We start from the raw sequence: 26447 nt of genomic DNA, 5'->3' as shown, positions 1-26447 counted from the left end.
TCTGATTTTCCTCACTTTAATAAGTTCTCTTGACTCTCATTGTCATTGTCACAGTATAACAGCTACTTCAGTGAATTCATCTGAATTACTAAATCAAGTCACCATGGAAATTAGAGAAGCCTAGAGACCAGCTCCAGAAGCAACATGCCTAACAATTTTATTTTACCAGCAGATACAATTAACAATATTGCAGGAACAAGCACTCTGAATGTAAAGAAACAAACGTGCAATTATAAAAGCTGACATTCGTCTCATAGTGCAGCAGATGACTATGTTAAAAAAAATAAAACAACCCACATTTGAGGAAAGCCTTATATGAAGGTAAGCCACTTCTACCTATATGTACTCTACTTTGCCTAAGTAGGCTTTTTTATAATCCGTCTTCCAAAAACCTACCTGCATTTCTTCCCCACACTCCTGTACCATTAATTCAATTATCACCTTAAACTTGTGCCACATTATAATGACATTGCCAATGTAAGAGTGTGAAATAACTGTAATCTATCTTGTAGTATCTTTGTCATATATTCAGCTCAGAAAGCTCCTGCATCATTTCACTTAAGCCCATTTTTGCTTTCTCATGAAGAAATTATGTTCTAAAAATATCTTCCAAGATATCTTGCTGTATTAATGTTTACTACTTAAAAGAATAAGCAAACTGTTTTGCTAACTCCTAGCCATATTTTTGCTAACTCTGTCTTACTTCAGACTTATTTCCTCTCAGACCAAGGAAACTATTTTTAGGCTTTTCACCCAATCTGAAAGTTTAATATTGACAATATTCAAAGTGCTGGGTCAACTGCCAAGAAGGCTGTATGAAATTTCTCTTAATAGAAGAAAACAGAAAGTTTAAACAGCTTTTACAATTAGGGTCAAAATTAATGCAGATATTAATGCTTATAGCATTCTGACAGACAAGCCAACAGCCAAACTATTTAACTAATAAGGAAGTGAAAAAAATCTGAGCAAGACCAAGAACTCATCCCCAAGCCCCTCTTAAATGAAGCATAGATACAGGTATTTATACATTCCTGAAAGAAAGGGAGGAGGAAACTCACAAAGGCAAGCATCACCTTTGAAAACACCAAAATGTTTGGAAGCTGCAGTCTGATAATAATAGAATAATCCTGAGTTGGAAAGGAGCCACAAGGATCATCAAAGTTCAACTCCTAGCCCTGCACAGGACAGACACAACAATCTCACCATGTACCTGAGGGCATTGTCCAAATGCTGCTTGAACCCTGTCAGGCTAGTGCTGCCACCACTTCCCTGGGGAGCCTGTTCCAGTGCCCAAACACTCTCTGCATTTCCTATATATCTAAACCAAACCTCCCCTGACACTATATGAATAAATGAGCTAGAGAAATACAGATCTTAGGCAACAAAGCACATGAAATTGAGAGGTGAGTGAAAAAGTTTCATAAATTTAAACTCAAGAAACAAGATTACAGACCACGAAAACAAACCACAAACACAGCTGTAGACAACTTTCAAGTTTTAAGACTCTAAATAGAGTCAAAGACTGAAAATTAATGTCACCTGCAGAGTATTCTGTTCTTTATGCTATTTTTTTCTTAAACAGTCTGAAAAAATGAAGCAGGAAGCAGTCAAAACATGCAGGATATCTGACCCTAAATCTGTGTCTCACCCCACTGTGTACAGTGGGACAACATAAGAAAAGAGTAGTGAAACACAAAATAAGACAGCACAATTAGTAAAACATAATGAAAGATATGACAGGTCTCATCTGCTCAAATTTCAAGTCCACATAAGATGTGTCACTGAAATTTTTTCTAAATGTGGGACACTGCAGAAAAAAATTACTATTCCATGAAATAATTTGAGGTGTCCTATACCTGATGAGTAAGTGAAAGTAGAAATATGTGTAGATACCTGAAAGGGTAAGCTAAGAATTTCCAGAGCATAAACTTTTATTAACCTATTTTCACATTTCTCATTCAAATAAGGTTTTTGAAAAGCATATGTGTATCACAAATCTAGAGACTCATGTATTCTTTCCTCCTACCTGTTTAATATTCCTTTGTATACAGCCAAGGCATAGCCTTATGAACTACTTATCAAGTCTTCTCTACATACACCTTAAAAAATCATTACAGTAAGCAATGAAAACCTTAATAGAAACTCTGCATGTGGCTTACTCACAATTTATAACTAAGAAACAATATGTGTAAAGGGAAGGGTTTAGTCAATGCCTTTACCATCAATACAGGTTCTATTCTCACACAGTTTCATTATTCTATTTTCCCCTTTTCATTATGCTTTCTCACCTTCCATTTTTATTGTCCATCTGCTTCTCCTTTCCCTTGCATAACTTCCCATCTTACTCATTTGCAGTAACACAAGGCAGAAACCTATCTTCTTATAGACCTCTACAAAGATATTAAGCCACTCCAGCAGGCAAAAGAAATCAAAACTGCAAGAGAAGTAGAATGCTTAAAACACAAATATGAATGAAAACAGAAATATTGACAGAAACTAGGAGTCAGCACAACAATGAACCTCTGCAGTCCTGTTCATTTTTCCTATTTTTATTATTATATTATTTGGATTTATTTGGCTTATAAAGTCTACAGATAGTAAAGAACTGACTACTAAAAATGCTGCAAAATTATTAATAGATCAACTTTTACAGAAATGCATGCATTCTATGATTTCTTTATCTTCTTACATAAGGAAGTAAAATATCAATAGCTATAAAAAAATATCCCTGGGAGTGTTCAAGGTCATGTTGAATGGAGCATTGAGCAACCTGGTCTAGGGGAAGGTGGTCTTGCCTGTTGTAGTGGGGCTTGAACTAGGTAATCTTTCAAGTCCCCTCCAGTCAAAAAATTTCTATGATTTTAGGATGATAATATAAGCTTGAAATAAAGCAAGAAAAAAAAAATCTCACTCTGCTCCTTTACCTCATTTATCTGTTCTATATATGTTCCACCAATTGAACAGATCTAACCCATTGCGTGAAACTCAAACCAATGTATCAACAAAACCAACTGGAGATTGTTCTGAAACAGAAATTTTTGCCAACCTGTTAACCCAATCACCTTGTACTAAGCAGACTAAATACTTAATCATTAAAAGGTAACACAAAACCAGATAAACTGTACACTATTACAGTTGTTTGTAAACTGGTATATAGCTCAAATCTGCGCAAATATAATGCACAATAAAATTTATCACAACAGACTAAAAGGTCATGTTGTAGTAATACTGCCAGATGCGGTCATCTACTCTCTAAAATTTTCATCCCTTCTCTTTAAAATTAAATGAGGGCTTAAAGCCTTTTTGATTCTATTCTCCCACTAATAAGCCCTCATTCGATTTAATTACTTACATTCTACATAGTTACATTATTCCTACAAACAGTGAAGCCTACTTAAAGTTACTGTTCAAAAAATGACTCGAAGCTATGATCCAGGAGAGATGCTTGTTTTTTCTTTACTACACACCAGCAATTCAAATGTTCCTTCCTTGTGTACCTTATTATGAAATAAATCAACAAGTCCTTTCAAGTTAATATGTCATTCTTACACTTTGATGATTTTTTCTGAAATGCCTAATCTATTTTCCATATAACTGTCTATGTGGAATTTGCATACAACTGCCTACATACAGCTCACTCCTATTTTCTAACTAATAACTAAATTCATTACTTTGTCTTAAAAAATTTATTCCTGGTGCAATTATTATCCATCAGAATGACTCACATTTATTCACTGTAAGTTTGCCTGCTTGTATGGCATTCTACATGTCAAACTCATCATGCTTAACTTCACCAATCCAAAACATAGGTTTGTCTAGTCTAATCACCCAGATCCTCCATCCAATTCATCCAAACAGACAAGCATGAAAAGAAGACAATTCATTCCATTTATATCAGATGTCCTTTAAAAAGGGATATACTGCTCTCTTGGGGTGCCTGCTTGCACAGTTAATTATAGAGGAAGTCTAACTATCTATGCTCTATTAAAAATCTCATTTTGAGACAGATATATTTAAACAAGACATAATCCAGCCATGACATGGCCACAGGATTATTTCTGATAGTATAGTTACATCACCTCTGCAGAATGATACAGACTAAGCCATAAAAGGGTATTTGCTGTCAGCAGAGAAGAATTCAGACTAAAAGTGTCTGCACAGCACCTTTAGCTGGTGTGCTGCTCCTCTACAATGACCCAGCACTGCTACGCTGGCAAAATTCCATCATTATAAGGTTTGCCTAGAATGCAACTATGAGAAAGCTGAAAAATTATTTAATAAACATATTAGTTGAATATTTAGAAACTTCATAGCTAAGTATGGTTGCTGAAATGCAAAAGAATTCTGCTGGATATTAGTGCTTATTCTATGCATTCATGGCTTATAATCTTATTTAAATGAGAATCAGAAGTGCAGTTCACAGCAAATGCTAAGGAGTATTCCAAGAAATATATACAGAGCAGTATGTGCTGGAAAAAACCCACATTTCTAAACCTGCACACAAATATCATCCCTTGGGTTTGGATTGTGTGGTGGCCCAGTACCAGCACAGTAAATTTTCTTGGGAACTGAAACAGCTCAGATTGTAAAAACCCAAAACTTTGATTCTGAAGTAAACACAAGGAAAACAGATTTCAGTGTTGGTTTAACCACCTGTTTGTGTTTCCATACATTAGAAGCTTTGTCCTTATTAAACGTAGAATAAAGATCATAATAAGTATATTCAGGCCTTTTAAAAGGAAACTAATCTGTTGAAACCAAAATAGCAAATACAAAAGTTTTATTTAAACCTGATATATGCAGACATAGCAAGAAAAGATAGTAATAAACTTATGTTCTGCTATGCCTACTGAACTCACAAGTATGCTTTTTCTTGCCTCCTCTCAAATCTGTGATCAAAAGATAGAAACTTTTGGCAAAAATAAATTTAAGTCTAAAGACAGAAAACAAAAGAAAACTGCAATGAAACAAAACTGTTGCTGTGTAATTAGCATCACTATTTTTATTAAATCATTAAATCATGTTTTTTAAGCAATATATGTTTCTGTCTGGAAAATAAAGATTGAGCGGGAAGTAGAATGTTTTGGAGGATTCAGTGAGAAAATACAGCTACAATGGCTTTGAGACACCCTGCTCCATATTAGTAGTGACAGTGCTAAGAGACTACATATCATATAAGTAGCACAGAAATAGAGAACAGATATACTGATACTAGATATCAGCAGTGACAGAAACCCATAATGCAGTGACCAACATGCACTTGTGTCCTGTTGCTAATCTCCACATTAACTTAGGGGAACTATTATCATTATTAACAAGAGCAAGATTTAAGGCTCTATTGTCAGAAAACAGTTTTGATCTTAACAATAAGGCAGTTCTTTTGTATAGAAGAGCAAGGCAAGGAGTTAAAATCAGGTCTGAAAAAGAGGGAGATTATATAGTTGAGTCTTTTTGCATTGAGGTGCAATCAATAATATTTGATTTATCCCTGGCAGAACTTTGTCTAATTTACTCTTTACATCAAGAATTCTACATTTTTTCCCCATCTTCTTTATTTCTTTGACACTTAAACTCAGGGTTTCGGTCTTGCTTCAAACAGCTTTTTTTTCAAAACAAACAAACTGTTTTTCCTTTTGTTCCTCCAAAATCTCTTCAGTCTAGCAATGTTACATAGTATGAGTTTCCCACATCCTTACTAAAACATGTGCAAGGATGATAAAGTAAATCAATTCTCCATTTGTAATGATAGGAGGCACCTTGGTTTAGTCTACATTTTATTTTCACAGAATCAGAATGTTTGTAAGCGACATCTGAAGGCCATCTGCCACAACAACCCTACTCAAGCAGGGCAACCTACACCCAGTTGTCCTGCACCATGCCCACATGGCTTTGTGGAATTCCAAATTATCTTCTTCATTACTTCAACTGGTTTTTACATTCACATATTTTTTCAACTTCAATGTAAATAAATCAATTCTTTCTAAATGACCACAATGACATCCTGGATCTGATTTTTATGACACTTATGTGCAAAACTACAGAATTGATTTCTTCATTGCTGCAGCAAAGATAAGTTCAATATATGCAGGCTAGATGGTTGATAGACCTGAGATCTTAAAAAACCCATCAATACAATGGTGTGGATTTTTATTTTTATTTTCCAGGTTTTGCTATTGACAGATTTATGTCTACCTCCTACTGTAGAAAGAATATGATCACATTGCCATGATAATGCAGTAATATTATGACTCAATTTCACTTTAATGTACACTATTGCTTACAAAATGGCTAATAAAGCAGTTTTCAATATGGGGACTAAACTAGAACAATATACATTACACAATAATAGATAGCAAATTACCCCTAGGAGAAAAAAAAAACATAGTAAATGATACAACTCCAATTTATTAAATGCTTAAAACTGGCAGAATGATTTATACAAAGCTTGTATGAACACAAACTCCCCAGTCAGCTCAGATGGCATACAATACTGGCTGCAAAAGAGTTGCAGATTTTGAAGATAAACTCATTTTAAGTCTTTAACAAGTTTAGCAGCTCTCCTTCTTTGAGTCACTTTTTTATAGTATCATCAGCTATATGCCCAACATCACTGAAAACAGAATAAACCTTAGAATACCATTAACAGACAGCATTTACTGAACAATAAATATGTTATGTAAAACATTGCCTAATGCCCACAAAATAGACCTTCAATTTTTAGGCAAGTAAACATTAGTATTATCACCATCCAGTCAAGACACAGAGTCTTAAGTGTTATCATTCACATTGTAAAGGGCCGTCTTTCACTGGTTTGTGGAAACAATCCATTTTTGATTTTAGGTTTGTATGATTTTTCATGCTGCTGTTTTCTAACTGGTATTATTGCTTATTTCCATCTCAACAACAAAACCCACATCTCCTATTTTGCCCTCCTTAGCTTGCTTCATTCTACTCTGTAGACATTATCTCAGTTTTATTAATATAGAAGTCTCCTCAGAAATCTAAGCCATGGTTACACCATATCAAGAATGAGGTATGGTTCCTTAATCATGGCTGAATACAGAGGGAGACAGAAAGTGGAGAAAGCAATTTGCTATAACTCTCACTTTCTCCTCATGCAAGATATTTATCTGTAACCATTCTTCTGTTTCTTTTAAAGTAAAATGGGAGCAAATTTTGGATGCGCTGCCAAGGATTCCACTCCAAATGTTCAGCACCCAGAAGAAATGTTTCACAGAGAGAACCTGAAACAGTCACACTGCAAAACCCTATCTGCTTAAAAATCTGAATGAAAGCAGGTATCAATAAAGCTCAGCAAGCCTAACACTTCATCTTTCATGCAGAAACCAAGGGATTGAAGTGATTTAAGGATGCATATTGATATAAAATGCAGACTTTAAATGTGTTCCCCACTGACAAAATTACATAACAAATCCCAAAAAGTAATTTCAGGCTAAAATGTATAAACATCAAAGAATTGGACAAATCAGAGAAAATATTAAAATCTTCTGAAAAGTCAGCTAAATTTACTCGTCAGACAAAATGCTAGTTAAAATTACTTTAAACTGTTAAAGGGTTTGTTGTTCATGCAATGAATACAATGCTTAATAAATACATCATAAGAATGATGCAAACTATTAGGAAAGTTAGTCCCTTTCTTTCTGATGTATCTTTGCAGCTAAGGAGTAACTGAGTGTCAGGCTGCAACCAGAGTATTTTTGTGAGCTCCCACTGAATGATGTACAAACCTTGTGAGACTCAAAGGCAAGTGCAAGGTCCTGCACTGGGTTGGGGAAATCCCAAACGTGAATAGAGGTTGGGCAATGACTGGACAGCAAAAAGCAAGACAGAGAAGGACTTGAAGATGGTGGTGCATGTAAAACTGAATTATAGCTAGGATATGGCACTGGCAGCCCAGAAAGCTGACTGTATCCTGGGCTGCATCAAAAGCATCATGGCCAGCAGGACAGGGGAGGTGACTCTACCCCTCTACTCCACTCTGGTGAGACCCCACCTGAAGCATTGCATCCATCTCCGGGGCTCCCAGCACAAGAGAGACATGGACCTGCTCAGGAGGGTTGGGAAAACAATCAGAAGGCTGAAGCATCTCTCTGACAAACACAAGCTGAGAGAGCTGTAGCTGTTGTACCTGGAGAAGAGAAGACTCTGGGGAGACCTTTGAGCAAACTTCAAGTAACTGAAGGGAGCCTGCAAAAAAGGTGGGGAGGTAATTTTTAGAGGGGACAAGAGAAAGTGGTTTTATGCTGAAAGAGGGGAGGTTTAGATTGGATTTTAAGAAGAAATTCTTTACTGTGAGGGTGGTGTAGCATTTGAACAGGTTTTCCAGAAATGCAGTTGCTCCATCTCTGTTCAAGGTCAGGTTGGATGGAGGTCTGAGCAACCTGGTCTAGTGGAAGGTTCCCAGCTTATGACAGGGGAGGGTGGAGTAAATTATCTTCAGGGTCTCTTATATAACACCCAAAGCATTATATGACTCTATGACAGGATTAGATGTCAAAGAATTAAATAAGAATCCTGTTACAAAAATAAGAGTGAAACATTCTTCAGATAAACTTTCCCCCCCTTTTCTAACTTTGAGTTTACCGAAATGTAATTTAACTGTTCTTCAACATATTGAAGAAGACAGAAGAGTTGCCACTATTATCATTGCAAACAGATGTTTGCCTGTGTTTTTTAAACATAAGTATGGAAAGACAATAAAAGGAATTAAGCCTGTTATAATGAGTAGAATAGTGACTACTTTTAAGATGCCTTGGTCAGACAACAGAATCCAAAGAGCAAAGGCAGAAATGCAAAGCCCAGCAAAGAAATTACTTTTATTATAATTTTCATAAACAAAAAGCAGGTGGTTCAAAAGGCATGTCAAAATGTTACATTTCTTGTTCGTTACAAAGCAAAAATGGAAAATACCCAATTTATTGCCTCAGTAGGTGATCTTCTGTAACAATTTATCTTCAATAGCGACTGAATATTTCAACAATATATATGTCAGCGTTAAGGAGCATAAGAGAGAAGGATTATGGTTTTAATGATCATAATAAAATCTGGAAGTCAGATCTCCCTTTAGACTGTGATAAACCATTATTTTAATAATTTCTAGAAGAAGTAAAGAAGGAAGCAGAGGAGGAAAGAAAGTGAACTCAACCACTGACAAGTTCGCAAAACTGAGACACCATAGCCTTGAACCCAATCTGTCAGGTATGACATCCTTCAAAGAAGGACAAAACTTTGTACTGATGAGACTCCTTATAATACACCTGTGGTGGGTTGACCCTGGCTGAACACCAGCTGCCCACCAAAGCCACTCTGTCATTCCCCTCCTCGGCTGGACAAGGAAGACAAAATAGAATGAAAGGCTTGTGGGTTGGGATAAGGACAGGGAGAGAACTCGCCACTTACCGCCACAAGTAAAATAAACTGAACTTGTGGAAAAATAAATTCCATTTACTACTAATAAGATCTGAGCAGGATAATGAGAAATAAACGCAAAACTTAAAAACACATTTTTATCCCACTCCTCCTTTCTTCCTGTGTTTAACTTCACTACTGATTTTCTCTACCACCTCCTCCCCAGGGCACAAAGACACAGGGAGAGGGGTTGTGGTCAGTTCATCACATGTCTCTGCCACTGGGAGAGGACTCCTCCCACTTCTCCCCTGATCCAGCATGGGGACCCTTCCATGGGAGATAGTTCTCTTTGTATATGATATACACAATCAAAAGTTACTTCAAGACTCAAATCCTCAGGTTATCTTCTAGGCACATGATAACACATGCTAACTACACCCTAATTTATTATTTAGAATTTTCTTTTTCATGTTCTTGCCCAGAACAGTCATTCTGGTGTCATTCTGACACCCTTCTAGTGTCACTTCTATAACAAAAAAGAGAGACAAAATGTACCAAGTTGCAACTCATATAATTTTCCAAAACAGAGAGCAGCCCTAGGTCATCCTCATGATGCTGAAACCTCAAGAAAGAAAACACCAGCCTCTTTTGCATAATAAAGATGCAATATCCCAATACTTGTCACTACTCCGCCCTAGCCTGAGAACTCCAAGTACCATGTAATAGTGCAAGAGCTATCTGACACTCCACTGCCTTCAAGTAATAGCAATTTTTCACTTAGATTGGCAAACCATGATTTTGTTTTTTGTGAAGCACTAGGTAATGCATAAAATTCCAGGCTGCATCCAGCAGAATCACTATTTTCTAGATTCTGATCAACCTCATACCTTAAAATGTCAGGCTTCAGATTTCATAACATTATACAAGATCATTTCTACACCTCCTAATGTAGTCCTCAGCATTTCCTCCAAAAAGAACAAAATGAATCAAGCCATGAAACCATGCTACCTCCTACAGCAGTTCCATCTGAAGGGGAAAAGAAAAGAAGAAATCCACAAAATTAAAAAACTCACAAGAAAAAGACCCAACACACATCAAAAAAAGCCTTCTAAGAACCATGCAATTGCATCCTAATGCAATCATTTGATTCTTTCTGACATGCTGGGAAAAAACCCCATGCCACTAATTAGTCAAAGTTATGTTGAGAGTCTCATGTTCTACTCACATCAAAAACAGCAGAGATCCATATAGATACTGATTAATGGCTTTTAAGTAGAACAGATAATTGTTCTCAATTTAGAAAAACAAATGACACCACACTATTGCATTATGCACCCATTACCAGTCTTTCAAGTCTTCTTTCTTGATTTCATTTTAAATAAACATATATTTCAGTTTGGTTTTTTACCAGATCATCTGCAAGCATCAATTTTGTAAAAAATTCCTTTTACAAATCTTCTGCTAAGAGTTGAAAATTTAAGCAAAGATCTATAAAGGAAAAAAAAATTAACAAACACAAGTATCTGAGTCAAAGCAGCAGTTTATCTGACTTCACTGAGTTCACGTTAATAACTTGGAACTTAGTAATCTACGCAGGAGAGCTAAATAAATTGCACTACAAAATATGTTCAGCTATTGTACTATACCTGCAAGTCTTACTATAATAATATTAACTGATTTTTTTTCCAACTTTGAAAAAGAAAATGAAAGTTGATCATGACCATGCAATTTTTTTTGATTCTCACAAGGAACACAGTCTTTCACAATATTCTTGTACCTGTGTCAGGACATTGCAGGGCACGGATTGAAAACAAAAGATGAAAAATAAAAAGTCTGTATTATCAGGCTCAAAGGGTAGTGGTTCATGGATGGCTCACTGCCTGAGCGCCAGCAATAAGTGGAGTACTGCACAGAGCTGCCCAGAGAGGTTATACAGTCTCTGTGTCTGAAAGCCTTCAAGACTCAACTGCATAAAGCCTAGCAGAATCTGGCCTGACATCATAGCTGCCTCTGCTTGAATAAGAGATTGAACCCCCTGAGGTCACAACTTCAATTACCCTATGATTAGGGATGTGATCCTATGATCTAGGTCTCCCTGTTTAGTGAAGATATAAAGACACGCACACTTGTCTTTAAAAAGTGTCCAGTTTTTTTACATTTCTTATACACAGGCAGACAAGCTCAGAAGATTTTGAGTAATTTCCACTAACTGTAGTAAAAATGATGGCCAAAGAAGTGGCTGCCCTCCCTAATTCTTTGCTTTGACCTCACCCCTGGTACAAGTCAAACCTATTTGCAAAATGGCTCTTTACTTCCAACAACTAGATAGGCTGTCTGAAATATATGGCAAGTAAGTCTCAAGGCTTCATTCTCTGGACATAAAAGGCAGATACATCCTTTTAAGCTAGTATCTCAAAAGAAGAAAGATAGAATAAAGAAGCCAGTCCAAAAAAAACGCATCTGTGGGGAATTAATTCAGAGTAGGCATATCACTAAGAATGCTGATAAAATTGTCATGTAAATTCACTGTTCTCTCTTAATACAAAGAAAGCATTTTCCTCCTGCCTCTTCTTCCTTCCACTGGTGTTACTTTTTAACTCTTCATTAGCCATGTAACCCAAAAAAAGAATCTAAAATATTTGCTAAAGATCAGCATAAAGTAGTTTATAGTATCTTGGCATGCTGTGGTGCCATTAAAAACTTTGCATGAAAATGAAAGCTATGAAGCCAAATAATTCTTAAAAAATATTGAATTCTCTTTTACACAATGTAAAATTCAAATCAAAGGCACATTAATACATCTGTTAATATACCTGTTAATATATCTGTTCCTGCTCAGTAGACAATACCAAAAAGAATTATACTTATTCAAGGACACAATTATGCAAGAGACATGAAGTGGAAAATTACCCATCAAGCCTTTCTTCCCATTGCCAAAAATCATATTCTATACCATGTACTACCCAGCATTTTATTCTAGCCAGTTCAAAGTACATTAAATGTTTTCTTAGTGGTTTTCCTATGATTAAGGTGAGAATTCCCAATTCAAAAGTCATGGCTCAAAATCATCACTGACAAATTTCAGAAGTTCACAATTACTGTTATTTCAAGGGGGAAAAAAGTCCTACTGAAAACAGAAAAGCAAATTTAAAAGAAAAATTACTTCATATTGAAAAGATGAGAAATATATGCTGGCATACAATTGTGCTTGTAGAAATTTACAGCATTTTTATAGAGGTGATTTGGAAGTTCTGGTCAATCTGTACTAGTCCCAAACAGTTTTTAATTTTCACATTGACAAGATTGTGTTAGGGAGTTTATGTAATGGAAGATGGGCCAAAGGTAGCAACCCTGCTTTCACTGGCATATGCTGAATATCACATTCCAGAATTCTACAAATTCAAAATTACCATGTTTATAAATTTCAGTGCACAAGGGAAACACCAAACTCCCTGGCAAGCCATTAAGTGTAGCACTGCTACTGAGCAATGTTATATTTAAGTGAACAGACTTCTTACTGGTTCATTACCATCTCTCATCTACAGCATTTTATTTTCGACCATTTGACAAAACCAGAACACACATACATCAGCAAGATATAACAAATACTAGTGCCACCTCTAAGATCTTTTTCAATCAAAAATCACTCAGTCAAATAGCTCTGGCTTGCTTATCATTCTTTGGTTATTTCACTTCCAGCATCTGGTATCACTATGGACTGAACCCAGCTGTAACCATTATTTGCACTTGTAACTCCTATTTCTGGTTATAGACAAAATACAGTGAGGTTGTGAAGTTTGGTGCCAGAAGAAAGGACACCAATCTCAATATTTTCTGGAAAGCTAAACATGCAATGACAAGGAAAAATCTCTAGTAAGTCTGTCTATTTCCATTTATTAGAATTTAAACGTTAGAAAAGCACTACCTGATTCATGCTAAGCTGTTTCTGTACTACAAAAACTTCCCTTCTAAAACTCTGAATTTCCACATTTGTGTGGGAACATAATATATAGCAGCAACTTACTAGTCCCTAAGGGAATCATGTCAATTGGCATTTTAAAAATTAATTCAGTGACCTACAATAATATGAGTTTCTTATGCATAATATTTGTCAGTAGGCAATGTGAGAAGTTCTGAATTCATTTAGAGAGCCAAAGCTTTATAAAGGCAAACAAAAATATTCTTGAATTGCTTCTTCTAACTTGGTGTCTTCTGGTGAATGTTTGTAATGTAAGAGCAAGGAAAAACTGAATATATGACAGGGATCTACATGCAGTGTGGTTAATATTTAAAACAGAAAAGAAAAAGGAACTAAAACTTTTGTCAATATATGCCCAGCCAGCTACAGTATGGACCTGGTGAGACATTCAGAGCTTGTGGAAATTTTGCAAATCTTCTGAAAACTACAGCATGATGCTATATACAGCTTATATGTGCTTGCACAGATCATTTTTAGTCACTATAAAGAAAATTTGCAACCATAAGCAGGACTTTGGGGCAGAAGACCCCATCTAAAAAGGCTTAATATCTAATTATATCAGCACTCCTCCTTCTGATCTTACATGTCAGTGAAATGTCAGAGCAGCAGTTCACTGAATGGTTTGTGTAAATGAACCCTGCACAGGGCTGCATATCATTTTCCACAGTTTGCTCTAGTAAGTACAAGATGTCTTTAGAAACAGCTTTTTTCAATTTATTCCCATTGTTTCAGGAAGTATGTTACACTGTGCACATGAGTTTGGTTTATCAATAACAGAAATTGGGATGGAGTTGCCAGAATTAGGGTTTAGGTGTCACTGTACATGAAAACAGAGAGTATTCTAAGCAAGGATGAGACACCCATACTATTACAATACACTCAAATAAATAGACTATTCAATATATTAAACATATACAAAGAAAACAAAATATAGTCACATGAAGATAGAAGCAGAGTAGTCACTACTTAAGGAAAAAGTTTCAACTTTTAACTTCAAAATCCTGCTTATGAAGCTGCTCTCAAAATTTAAATGACACAGACAAGAACCAGAGAGTTTTGTTACAAAAGCATAATAGTTTACATCTGAACTATCTATTTAAAATGAAGTACCTATAGAAGAAAACTGCAAGAAGTGATTATGATTCATTAAATGATACTACAGTATATATCGTCAAATTTCCTAAGTTTTCATGGAATCTGAGACAGCAAACAGTTCAGAAAATGCATGTGATTAATTGCCATCTGTCCTTCAAGGATAGTTTCCATTTCCACGTAGTAGTAAAAATATTCGATATAGTGAACAAGAATTATTCTCAATTTCTACAGAGCATTTATTAACTCTCCATACTTAGCCCTGGATAAATATTACATTTTCTTCCTCAAGCAGGTAACTACAAAACTTCCTCACTCAAGTACGATTGTCCATGTTTTTCTGGACTACAATAAACTTTGAAACTAGAAGCCTTTGCCACAGCACAACATATCTCTGCATAACAGCAATATTCTTTTAGTCAAATACATAACATCTGACTGATAATCTGAAAAATAACATTCTCAGTAACATGGAAGTATTTTAATATATGATCAAACAGCACAATGGCCACTGTCACAGAATAAAGAAATTAAACAGAAATCTAATAACATAGTAAGACAAAAATCATACAAACAGATTACGTTCCTGCACAGGATTAGTTTGTGGGGAGTTTGGTGGGGTTTTTGATTTGGTTTGCTTTGGTTTTCACTTTTTGGGGTTTTTAAATATGTTCTTTACTTAATGGTTAGGTTCTGGTTGTAGAGTTTGTTTCACTCATCAGCCACAGTCACAGTTCCATCAGAACTACTGTCATGTTCTCTGAACTGACATCAGTGTAAGCATCTTCAGAAATAAGTACTAAAATTTCTTATGCAAATGGGCAAGAAAATTAGGATCTCCCTACATGGCTGACTCTCAAATCTAGTGCTTGAACTTCAGTAACACTTGCTCTTTTAATACATTTTTGTCCTCCTCAGTGCCGCATAACACAAAAGTGGAAGTCACACAAGACTTCAGTACTGGAGATACTCAAAATGCCTGTTTAAGTGCCTTCACAACCTGATCCAACATTAGCTCTACTTTAGGCATGTGTTTGGACTCCAAAGTTGTAAGTCTATATATTCACAGTTAGGAACTAAACTACTTTATGATTATCAGACAGATTAGGAAGACAGATACCTAAGAATAAGGGAATAACAGCAGTGCAGGAACTAACAGCCACTAACAAGCTGAAACTAGTCTTACACTGATGGATGGTAAGAAGTCAGTCAAGTAAGTATCTGACATCTGTAGAAGTAAAGCTGGAATCCACATTAAGTGAAACAGATTTCACTAATAGCTACATTTTTATTTTTGCTGAATTTGCACCTACTGATGAAAACCAGTTTAGAGAGCAAGACCGAAAGTGCAAGCTCTGAACTGAAATTGCAAAAATGCTGAAAAAAAAGGAGACACTTGTGAAAAATTGCAAATGCAACTCAAGAAAAAGTGAAATAATTCCTTGAAGAAACTTTTAATAATTTTAAACCAATGAGTCAGACCTATAATTAAGGCAGCTGGCAGATCTCATTATAGTAGATAGATACTAACGCAGTTCAGTTAGCCAAAGCTGGAGGGTGGAGGGCAAGACACAAGTAACTAACAAAAGCTCTGACTTCACACTTGGAGAAGAGTTGTATGTGATGTAGAAGGCTGCAGAAATCCCTCAGGACAAAAATAAAATGCCCAAAAGAAAGGAAGGGGGAAAAGCAAACAAACAAAAAAACAAATATACTTATTTTAGGGACAGAATAAAATAAAAAGAAATTAAAGAATACAAAGTAAAAACTTAGGGAAACTTTCACAAAGGGAATACTGCTAGACAGAGCATAAGACAAGCATATGGGATGTAGGGCCATACACAGTATTTGCTAAACAACATACAGCTGCAGGCAATGCAGCCAAGACCTGCCAACTCACATCCAGCAAGCAGATGGATGTACAGTGTGCTTAAAAAGCAACAGACATAGCACTGCAAGCCTGCTTAGAGGTCCCACTTACAAGATCCAACCTGGAAAGCAGTACCTCTTCAAAACAAGCAAGCTTTGTGAATTCAGAGTGGAATTCAGACAATCTTAGATAAATGTCATTTCTGGTAAATGCTTTAAAAAATTACTAGACTCAAAGCTTGATATAGAAGACAACTAAAATTGAGAGCTTAGAGTAAACAAGTAATTTTCAGTCTTAGATGACTCCGAACTAAGGCAGCAAAACCTAAACTAGACAAGCTTTTTCTTTTCTTTTTTAGCTGTCATGATCAACAGCAGTAATACAATCTTTTAAAAATCTGAAAGTTTTACATCTCGTTTAATAAAAATACAGAAAAATATAGAAGTAGAAACCTATATTGAAATATCAAGAGTATAGTGACACTTTATTTCTAAAATATGTTTTCTCAAAAATGGTATTATACCCTCTACTACTTCCAGCTCAAGAAAAAAAAGGGTAAATTGGATTGAAGTATATCAAGATGAGTTGAATGCTAAGAAAAGAGCTTCAGAAAAAATGTCTTCTCTTTCCAGAGGAGTAAAGTTGTAAGTATTTTAATCAATGTATATAATGCAAGTATGAGTAGAAATTACAACCTCTTCTTCCATTGTCCATCCCATTTAACCCAGGCTGGGCTGCTCCTGATGCCTTAAATTTTAGATTTTATATTTTTCAGTTTCTGCTGTGCTTTAGTGTGTAGTTCTGAGCTTCATAGCTTCATATTAAGTGCTGGTAAGCTCTCTTCACAGAGTAGCTACACAAAACAATTCCTTCTCTAGCTGGGGTCCAAGGACAACTGATCCAAATTTCAGGCCCAAGAGCATAAACAAGGGTGAATTGAAGAGAAAAAGACAAGGAGGATGGAACTTCATAACCTGAAGCTATAATTGGATAATTAACTCCAATATGCAAACGGACCAGAACTTATAAACGTGAGAGACCCCATGACCAGTCATCCATTTTGCCACCATTTTGGGTTCATCTGGGGTGTGGCCCTGGCTGGGCTCTTGTATTGCCCAAGGTGTATCCATTGAGGCCTTTTAATAAATACCTACTTTATTCTTTAACTCTACCTAGCCTCTGCTCCAGGTCAGCCTTCTCAAGGCATCATCCCCAATGCACAGTCTTGCTCTGGGAAATATGAGAGCTGAGAAAGCCCTGAGCAATGAGTCACCAGAGCTGCACAGACACAGCCCCTCCTTCTTGCAGATCAAGCCCAGGTTAGCACAAGGAGCAGCCAGGGTACCAGGATCAAGGCTTTAGAAAAGAAACCGGTAGAGACAAGAGGAAGATTCTTCTTCCTAAACTTCAAGTGCCAAAGACAAAACTATTTATGTGCCCATAGGAATAAAACACTGGCTAGGAAAAATGGGAGACCTGGAATAATTTTAAAAGCTATAATGAAGGAAATTCTTCCTCAAAAAGACCAAATTATGGAACAAGTTTTTTAGCATTTGCTAGAAAAACAATGGGCATTTATCTTTAACCAAGTAGCCAAAACACTGTAATAAGGACACTGCTTCTTTTGCTTCAGATTTAATACGTAATTTCAGCCATATGTGTATACAATAACAAACTAATTAAAGAACTCACCTGGAAAATAAACTAGATCGATGAGGTTTTTCTTTTAGATAGCAAAACAGCTTCAACCCAAAATCATGTTCCAACAGGCAAATAATATTTAAAGAAAAACTTCCTTTATCCTCACAAAGGATACATATTACTTCATGTCAATTGAAAAAGTTGATAGTAAAGGGAAAATGTGGGCTGAAACCCTCCAGGATAAATGTCTCTCTGATGAGAAACAATCCAAATTGGTTCAACTTTACACACCACATTCTTCACTGCAAAAACAAGGCAGAGAAAGTAAAGAGAAAAGAGAGAAAAAGAGTACACAGAGAGAGAGAAGGCAGAAAGGGAGACTGATGTTTTTTACATTCTGAAGCAGTATGTAATTTCAAATATAAATTAAGTTGAAATAACACAACAAAGTTTTACTTATTAAGTCAACGGAGGTAATTTCTTTCCTCCCTTACTTGTTATATCAGTATCATGAAAACAGCAGCTGATTTTCACAGGATGGAAGTAAAATTAAGCAGACTTACTTGGCAGCTTAATTGCTGATCAGAAAGAGACAGCTTCAGTTAATAAAAGATTTTCCTCTGCATCTCAGTGAATTAGCCTCATTCTAAATTTCGCAATGCTGATACACAGCTGATAAGCAATCACTGCTTAATTTTTTTTTTCTATAAAGCAGTTTTTGTTATGGTACATATGAGCAGATGAAACCCCTAACTCATGCAATATTCACCTTGATATACTTAACACAAGCTAAAATGCATTCTGTTGGTATGGTATATTGTTAGAACAATGATGTAGCCACAGCAGCAAAATATTTCTTGGCAGAAAATTTTTTGTCAATCAAAATTCAAATAGTAAAAAAATTATAGATACTGCTTTCCATTCAGAAGGTATCTCTACAGATCTATACGCAGATTTATAATTATAAAAAGGTTTTCATATCTACAAATAACATTTAGAATATGTATTTGTTTCATACAGAGACTATAGTTCTCATTTTTTATGTTTTAACCTGATATGAGTCTTATTTAGCAGGAAATCAATTACTGCCCTTAATTCCATCTGAGTATGACTGGTCTGCCCACAAAGCAATAGATCAACTATAAATTTATGGCTCAATATGGATACCAGCCCACAGCTAAAAATTTGCTGCTCTGTATAAGCAAGCACATTAAGCAGTCCTCCAGGGTAACATATAAGCAGAAGTAACTCACATAATTCAGCACACACTACAGGAAGAAGCCTTTCAACCACGTCTGTTCACCTATTTTTGGTCCAATCCATTTTGAAAAGAAGCTGCGCATATTGTCAATATAATGAATGAAATCTCAAGACTCCTCATAAATTTTACATGTCCTACGGGTTCTTTTCTTCACCATCATGTGAAATCTGAGTACTTAATCTGAGTATGTTTAAACTGAGCTGAGGAGTGAGGGGGTGAAGGGGGGTGTGGGATGTTTAAATTAAATTAAGTACTTTGATGAATGTGCCCTTTTATTGTCTACATCAACATTCTGTAAAATGTATGAAAGGAAAAACATTCAGCAATATTAGAGCTGTGTTTTCTTAAATTAGCCTTGTTTTACTGTATAATCCCCTCAAACTTCACTGGCTTTCATTGCTGTAGCAGTTCTTCCCATACACCTTCCATTATGCCGTAGAGATTCCATTACTTATTTTACTATGAAGAACATTATAAAAAGAAAGCATTTCTAAAATGTACCATGACATTCCTTAAGGAATAGGTTTTTATATCACTCTAAGAAAATAATCTCTGAATCCTAGTAATAAAGAAAGAACATCACTTCATAGTAAATACAGGATAAGAATTGTGCATGTCTTCTGTCAAATGTAGTAAAACCAAGTATATTTTATTCTTTGTAAAGCAAATGTTCCCTAGAATAATCCTTTAAAAGAAGGAAGTTGGGTTATTTTTACAACTGAAGTAGAAAGCAATGAAGTGAGTACATCAGTGTTGGCCAGCTGGGTATATTTAGCAAAACAAAATTTTTGTTCCTCTTGTTCAGCAGCCTTAACTATTACCATGACAATTTTTTCAGTAAAAGGAAAATATTTGAGAGGCTGAGAATTTCTAAAGTTAAACCAGTATCTGTAAAAAGAGAAATCCACTGTGCAATAAAAAATACAAAACCAGGTTTACTTAACTTTAAAAACCACCATTTTCTTCAATACACCTTGGTCTCCTCCCAGAATCATTACTGCTTCCACTAAATTTAATAGACATCAGAAAGGTATCAAAGCAGCATTTTTCTCAACAACAAATAAAAGTATTAGCATGACAAATTTAAAAAATTAAACAAAAAAAGCACAGGTGTGGGGTTTTTTATTTTTGTTCTGTCATTTGGGAAAAAATATTTTGTGAGAATTTCATAGTAACCTTAGATGTTTCACAGCAGAATTTGAAATTATGAAAAAAACCTACATATAGCCAATGCATTTGTCTACAGGCATATTTCTCACTATTATATAGAAGTGAAGTTTAATTTTGGAGTTATGTGAATCTTCCCCCTGCTTTCTTTTATTGCCTCAAGTTTCACAATCCAAGTGAAGTTCATAGATACAAGTTAGCAATATGAAAAACATGGCAAAAGAAAAATAACTAAAAGTTAAATAAACATATGTCATTTTAAGATTATCATCACTACATAGTCAAGGATATACAGAAAAATTGTGATGGCATTCATTTTCCTGTTCCAGAAATATTTCTTCATATGCATGTTGACATCACTAACATACAAACTTAGTAATAGCTTTGAGGTAATATTAATAATGGAAGACACAATGTCAGGACTCATGGATACCTTCCTACAGTACATAAAGTACTGAAACAGAGATCATCTTTGAGGATTTTTCTTTTTTTTTTTACAATATTGATGCAAAGGAAGGTGAAATATGAGAAAGAAACACACAGTTTTCACATAAATTGCTATTTCTTATTTTTGAGAAATACAATCTGAAGAGATTCTTCATTTATAAACAATGTTCTGAAGACTGTGTTGAGACTCCCATCCAAGCCATCCTGAATTTTACAGAAAGAGCTACTGAGAGTTGTAACACTGGCGCAATTTTCAGCTAAATCTGAAATTATTAGTTAAAATTACTAATCAGATGTATGGATTTGTGACATTCCCTGGATGAAGAACAAAAGAAGAGCAAAAAATACCTGATAATTTTTGCTGTTTGTTGCCACAGGAAGTTGTAGAGGAAGTAATATTTAGCTTTTTATAGATCAACAGTCCTTGAATTTGTTTAAAAAGATGCTGTAGACATTCAGGTACTATTTAATGGAAAGAAACATATCCAATGCCTCTCAATGCTGTTGAACTACAAAGGGAAGGGCACACAGGTAGGGAATCCAACTGACAACTCACCTTCTTTTGCCAGTTTTGAAAAGAGATTGTGAAGTAAATGTTTCCTTTGTCAGACAGTTACAGTAAGCAGCCTTATATTTACAGAATATTCTGAGTTGGAAAGGACCCACAAGGACATTTAAGTGAGTGGCCCACACCATGCTGATGTTATCAGCATCATGCTCTATCCATCTGAGCCAATCTCAGCACAGTAAATCATTAGCTTAAGATGAATTTTCAGGCTGGACAGTGGCTGAAGCCCATATACAAAACACTGTCTACTGTTTCAAAGTGCAAGAGTGTAATTAAGTAATTAGCTAAACATGTATGTATTTAAATGAAAATATTGCTTTTAATTCTTCACTTCTGTGAGAGTTTCAGCACTCTCTTCCAAACCATCATCATAAAATACTGCCTGAAAATCCTCTTAGATCAATGCAGTGAGAAACTAATTAAATCAAGTTACTGAACTGTGTCCATAAACAGTGGTTTTAATTCTGTCAACTTAGTATCACTAATGCCATCCATAAATTTTGTCACATTTACAAAGAAACCATGAAAAAGTCACAGTTTCACTACATAATAAGTTATGCTCTCTTGTGTGACTTTAATGGGCTCTGTTAGGATAACAGCAGCTAGCCAATTTAAAATGTTCAGGCTTCATTTTGTCAGCATCTGTGATCCAAGGGGTCATTCATTAAATTATGACCTTATTTCTTCTGTGTGGTTTAAGAGACAGAGGAAGGAAGAGAAAAAAAGAAAATAACATTGTAAACACAAGAACAGTATGGAAGCTCCCCAATATTATTTAGTTATCTGCACCTACAGCTCATTTAATAGATGCTTGATCTCAAGAGGATGAAAAACCATTGACTGTTCAGTTTGACAGTAAAACTGAAGCCCCTTGTTGGTCAGATACCACAGTCTCCCAATAGGAGAGTCCAAATAGGTACAGTGAAAAGTAGGAAATGTCACCCTGGAATTTAAGATATAACATGGAAAATACTTTTTTCTGGGCAGTAGTAAATTGCACATAAATAATCCTTAAAACTATATGGTGAAACATACTAAAATAATTTCATTATTATTTAATCACCTAGATTAGGGACAAAAGTGGAAAATTTATATAAAAATGTGTTTTTATTCTAATTAGATTACATATCATTTATTTGGCCCATCATGTAACATAAAATGTCTAAGGACAATTGATAAAAACTCATTTCTGTAAGTGCTCGTTTTTCTTCACTGACTAGAGAGAAATTCTGGTGAGTAGGCTTGATTTATGATATCTGACTATTATAACAATAGAGATAATTGGAGTAGGTTTAATGCAGAAACCCCCCTTGAGGCGACAAAGAAATCTATGTAGAGTTTCTTGAATAATGATGCTTTTGTCCAAAATCAGCATCCTAGGCATGACAGAATATAAATAAGAGTAAAATAATGTTAGAGGCTTCATCCTTAAGCCTTCATTAGAGACTTCTGAAACACAAACAAGACATAAGATGCTCTGAAGGATGGAAACAGGCTTGCTCACTGGCCAAACTTTAACAGGTGAACTAGTCTGTTGTAATCTGTTTAAGGAAGTCTGCAATGATAAAGCAAAACAAACAAGAAGTAAAATAAAGTTGTCACAATTAACTCTCTACAATTGCTACTGAATAGACACTCCACCGAAGGGCAGCAAGGATCAACAGAAGAACAGTCAATAATATAACTTCACCCTCATCAAGGCCTGTTCTCATCTTCCTTGTTTACTCTCTGATGTCTCTGAATGTATTTATCACAACTGGTTGAAAGAGGCATGACTGACATCCCAAATGAAGTGGGGGATGCAAAACAGTTCATTTTTCAGTAGCACATTATCTATGGCTTGGGCCTGACCTTGGATACAGATAACAATCTAAGCATCAAAACCCCTAAAGACAAACCTAAATGTGTTTCTTAAGCATGTAACTTCCATATAAATACCAGTTACATTAGCTAAAGTGGTAAAAATTCCTTTCACCTTATTAGTATGAACCTGAATATAACAACCCAAAACCAGCAAGAAAACTTCAGGAAGGGATCTTATTGCCATGCAATGGGTTGGGTTGAAGGAGACCTTGAAAGGTCACACAGTCCAACGTGACCATCCATTCTGCCATGGGCAAGAATACACAGGTCAGAATTATTTTTTTGGGGTTTTTTTTAATGGATCCTAAATAGAACAAATCCCTACATGGATTCATCATATACATGACTAAAATAGTGAATTATCCTCATATCCAACTAGAGGATTACCATTCTAGAGAGAGGACCTTCAACTGCTGCATGCACACTCCACACACAAACTGATGAACATGGATTTTATTTTCAAAAAAAATAGTGTCACTCTAGGATCTAAAACATTTATATAGACCATAAACACATCCATAAATTAATATATTAGAAGAACGTAAATACAATATTATATATTTGGTTTTTTAATAAGGTGTAAAATACATCCATTTAAAATTTTCCCTCTTGCTCTAAGCTTCGGATTTTCTGAACTGTTTTAAAATATATATTGGATTTGGATCCTAAGGAGAAAAAGTTATCAATATATTCTGGACTTGCAAGAGCAAAATGGGGATTACATTCTCTCTTCTCACAGGCAATGCAAACATCATTCACCCTAAGGAATTACAAATCCTTTCAGATTCTGGGCTCCCAGCAGCACCAACCATTGCTTTTGTTCCAGGTCACTGGGGGAAAGGAAAAATTACTGATTTTAATAAAGAACATACGCATATAAGAACTTTTGCGGGGTGTATGAGTAATATGCTGCAGTCATTCCGCTACTGCATGCCAGCTGGTTCAAAATCTGACCTCTTGTGTGTCAGGATACTTCCCAAATGAATCATGTAATATGAGATTGTTCTACTAGTATTACATACACATAATAATTATTGAATTATTATGCAAGATGCTTATTTGCCAGTTTGTCCATCAGAGATACTTTTTAAAAATATAATCTCACCAATTCATATTTGTTGACATTTTTGCTATAATAGTTCTCAAATTCTGAGTGTGATTTATTTTCTTCCTAAGTCAAAGATCATTTTGAATATCAGCTAGTCATATGAGTCCATGTTAGCGTGCCTTTTGTAATTGGATCAAATTTCCATAACAATCTCCAAATCGGTTTATTCTTAGACAACACATGGGAGACCAATCAGCAATATATGAATACAGCCATCATAACCCTGTTGTGTTCAAAAGGGTTCTTCATGAGATATCATTAAATACTGTACAACTTCTAGCTTCCTGCAGATGAAGCTCATGATAAAAGCAGTATTGATGTGTTTTATTTGTTCACTTTATCAACTGCAAGTATGAGACAAAGAAAAAACAGCAAAATAATAAAACCTTTACTCAGCCCATTCCAGTAGCAGTCATATTACTATTAATATATTATGAAGCAGGAGTATAACTGGTAGATTAGATATACCAAGATTGATTTCTTCTAGCCTGAAGTAATTCTCTGTGCTAAAAAGAGCAAATGCTCTGTTCATGTTCTCTGTATACCAGGAGCTAACCCGTTTGCCAGCCCTGCTGCAGCCACCTAGAGAATGCACTTGTTGCTGCCATGTCACACCTCGTGAGCTTCAGCAAATAGTACATACAGCTACACGCAGGAATTGAAACAAGCCGCACAGAAGAACTAAATGCAGTTGCTAGCAGAAATTTCTAGAATAGTCCAGGAGGGCTTTTACAAATCAGGACTTGAAGAGTCCCTTCAAATGTAAATTTCCCTTGGTGGTTAACTGATGCTGTATTAGCAAATCTTGTGAACTGGAAAACCTTGCTGAGCTGTCTCATCTCACATATAGTTACACCGTTGAAATGTGAAATACAAGTGCTAAGAGTCTTTGCAATCTTTTCAAAGTATTTTCAAATCTATCAATTCAATCATAGATCTATTAGAGTTACAGTATGTTATACCTGTTCACAAACCTCAGGTAACAGCTGGTTAAAACATACATAGCAAACACGCACAAAAAAACTTTCACATATTTTAAAGGAGAAAAGTGTAATTTAGAATTAGCTGAAAAAACAGCAGCAGACTTTAGAAGAGTGAGAGACAACAGCTCCAAAGCTGCAGTCTCACAGACTTAATGTAAATACTTATATAAATCCCAACCTACTTTATACACTTACAAACCCTGTAGACTTTTTAATACCAAAAATGGCCACAGGATTACAAAAGAGATCTGAAAAAAAGGAAAATTGGAAGGCCAGCTACTCAAAACTCTCTCAAAGATAATCACTGTTATAATGTCTCAAAAAAGGACAGGCAAAGAGGGAAATAAGGAGTAGAAAATATTCTATATGAACATGCTTACCTGTTTTAATTATAAAAACTAAGGAAGCGTCTAGAAACAGTTTCAGAAATTAAGATTCACTTTTTTCTGCTAAATTTGGGTTCAGATACATTAAGACCTTGGTTTTGCTATGTCAGGCTTAACTTAATGTTAGTTAACACATACTCACATTAGCAATTTCTCCCAGTAAGGAATCACTCCAATATTGCACTTTCCCATCACTGTCAGTTTTAAAACCTGTCTCTAGATATCATGCAATAACATAAGGGTCTTAGAAGGCCCAAGAAAGAATGTTCTTAAAATTTCCTGGCATCTCAAGGTATTTAAAAGATGTTGCAATAAACATATGTCAACTACATCAACATTCTCCTTCACTTATCAAAGGTGTGCATGCTGTTCCTATCAAGTAGTAGTAGTATGGGCCTGGAACAATTCATATTCTTCACAAGTTTTGCAATGACATCACCATTCACAGTGAAGAAAACGTAGTTAACAAGAGAGTCTATGGAAGCTATTTCTATTTTAATCAGAAATGTGACACCACCTCATCATAAGCTGCATGGAACAATGAATTTAAATCTCCAATTCTGTCTATGGATTCAGGTAAGCTATATCAATTAAGGATACAGGAAATAATTTGTAATCAGGCTTTCCCTGGTAATGTTAAACAGGTAAGCCTTTGAACTCAAGTAAAGTAGAAACTAAAACAAGTTTTTTGTGAAAAAAATACTATCATCAGC

At 35.4% G+C, this 26447-nt stretch overlaps 1 protein-coding gene across 3 annotated transcripts in view; it reads right to left on the bottom strand.

The window, feature by feature from the left end:
* The window catches only part of IMMP2L (inner mitochondrial membrane peptidase subunit 2), a 412660-nt gene that overhangs the window by 359084 nt on the left and 27129 nt on the right, over window positions 1-26447 (bottom strand). The window contains exons 4-5 of one of the 3 annotated variants that reach the window (XM_059473167.1): window positions 8150-8208; window positions 6148-8065 (exon numbers count right to left, since the gene is read on the bottom strand). The exons of the other annotated variants lie outside the window; for them this stretch is intronic. Of the exons in view, the coding sequence (XP_059329150.1) occupies window positions 8190-8208 (19 nt within the window). The 3' untranslated portion in view covers window positions 6148-8065; window positions 8150-8189. Of the gene's footprint in view, window positions 1-6147; window positions 8066-8149; window positions 8209-26447 lie in introns of those variants that run through there. 3 annotated transcript variants of the gene reach the window in all.

This window comes from Ammospiza nelsoni, chromosome 5, assembly GCF_027579445.1.
Source record: "Ammospiza nelsoni isolate bAmmNel1 chromosome 5, bAmmNel1.pri, whole genome shotgun sequence".
Lineage (NCBI taxonomy): Eukaryota > Metazoa > Chordata > Aves > Passeriformes > Passerellidae > Ammospiza > Ammospiza nelsoni.
This window is presented reverse-complemented; position numbering and strand designations above follow the sequence as displayed.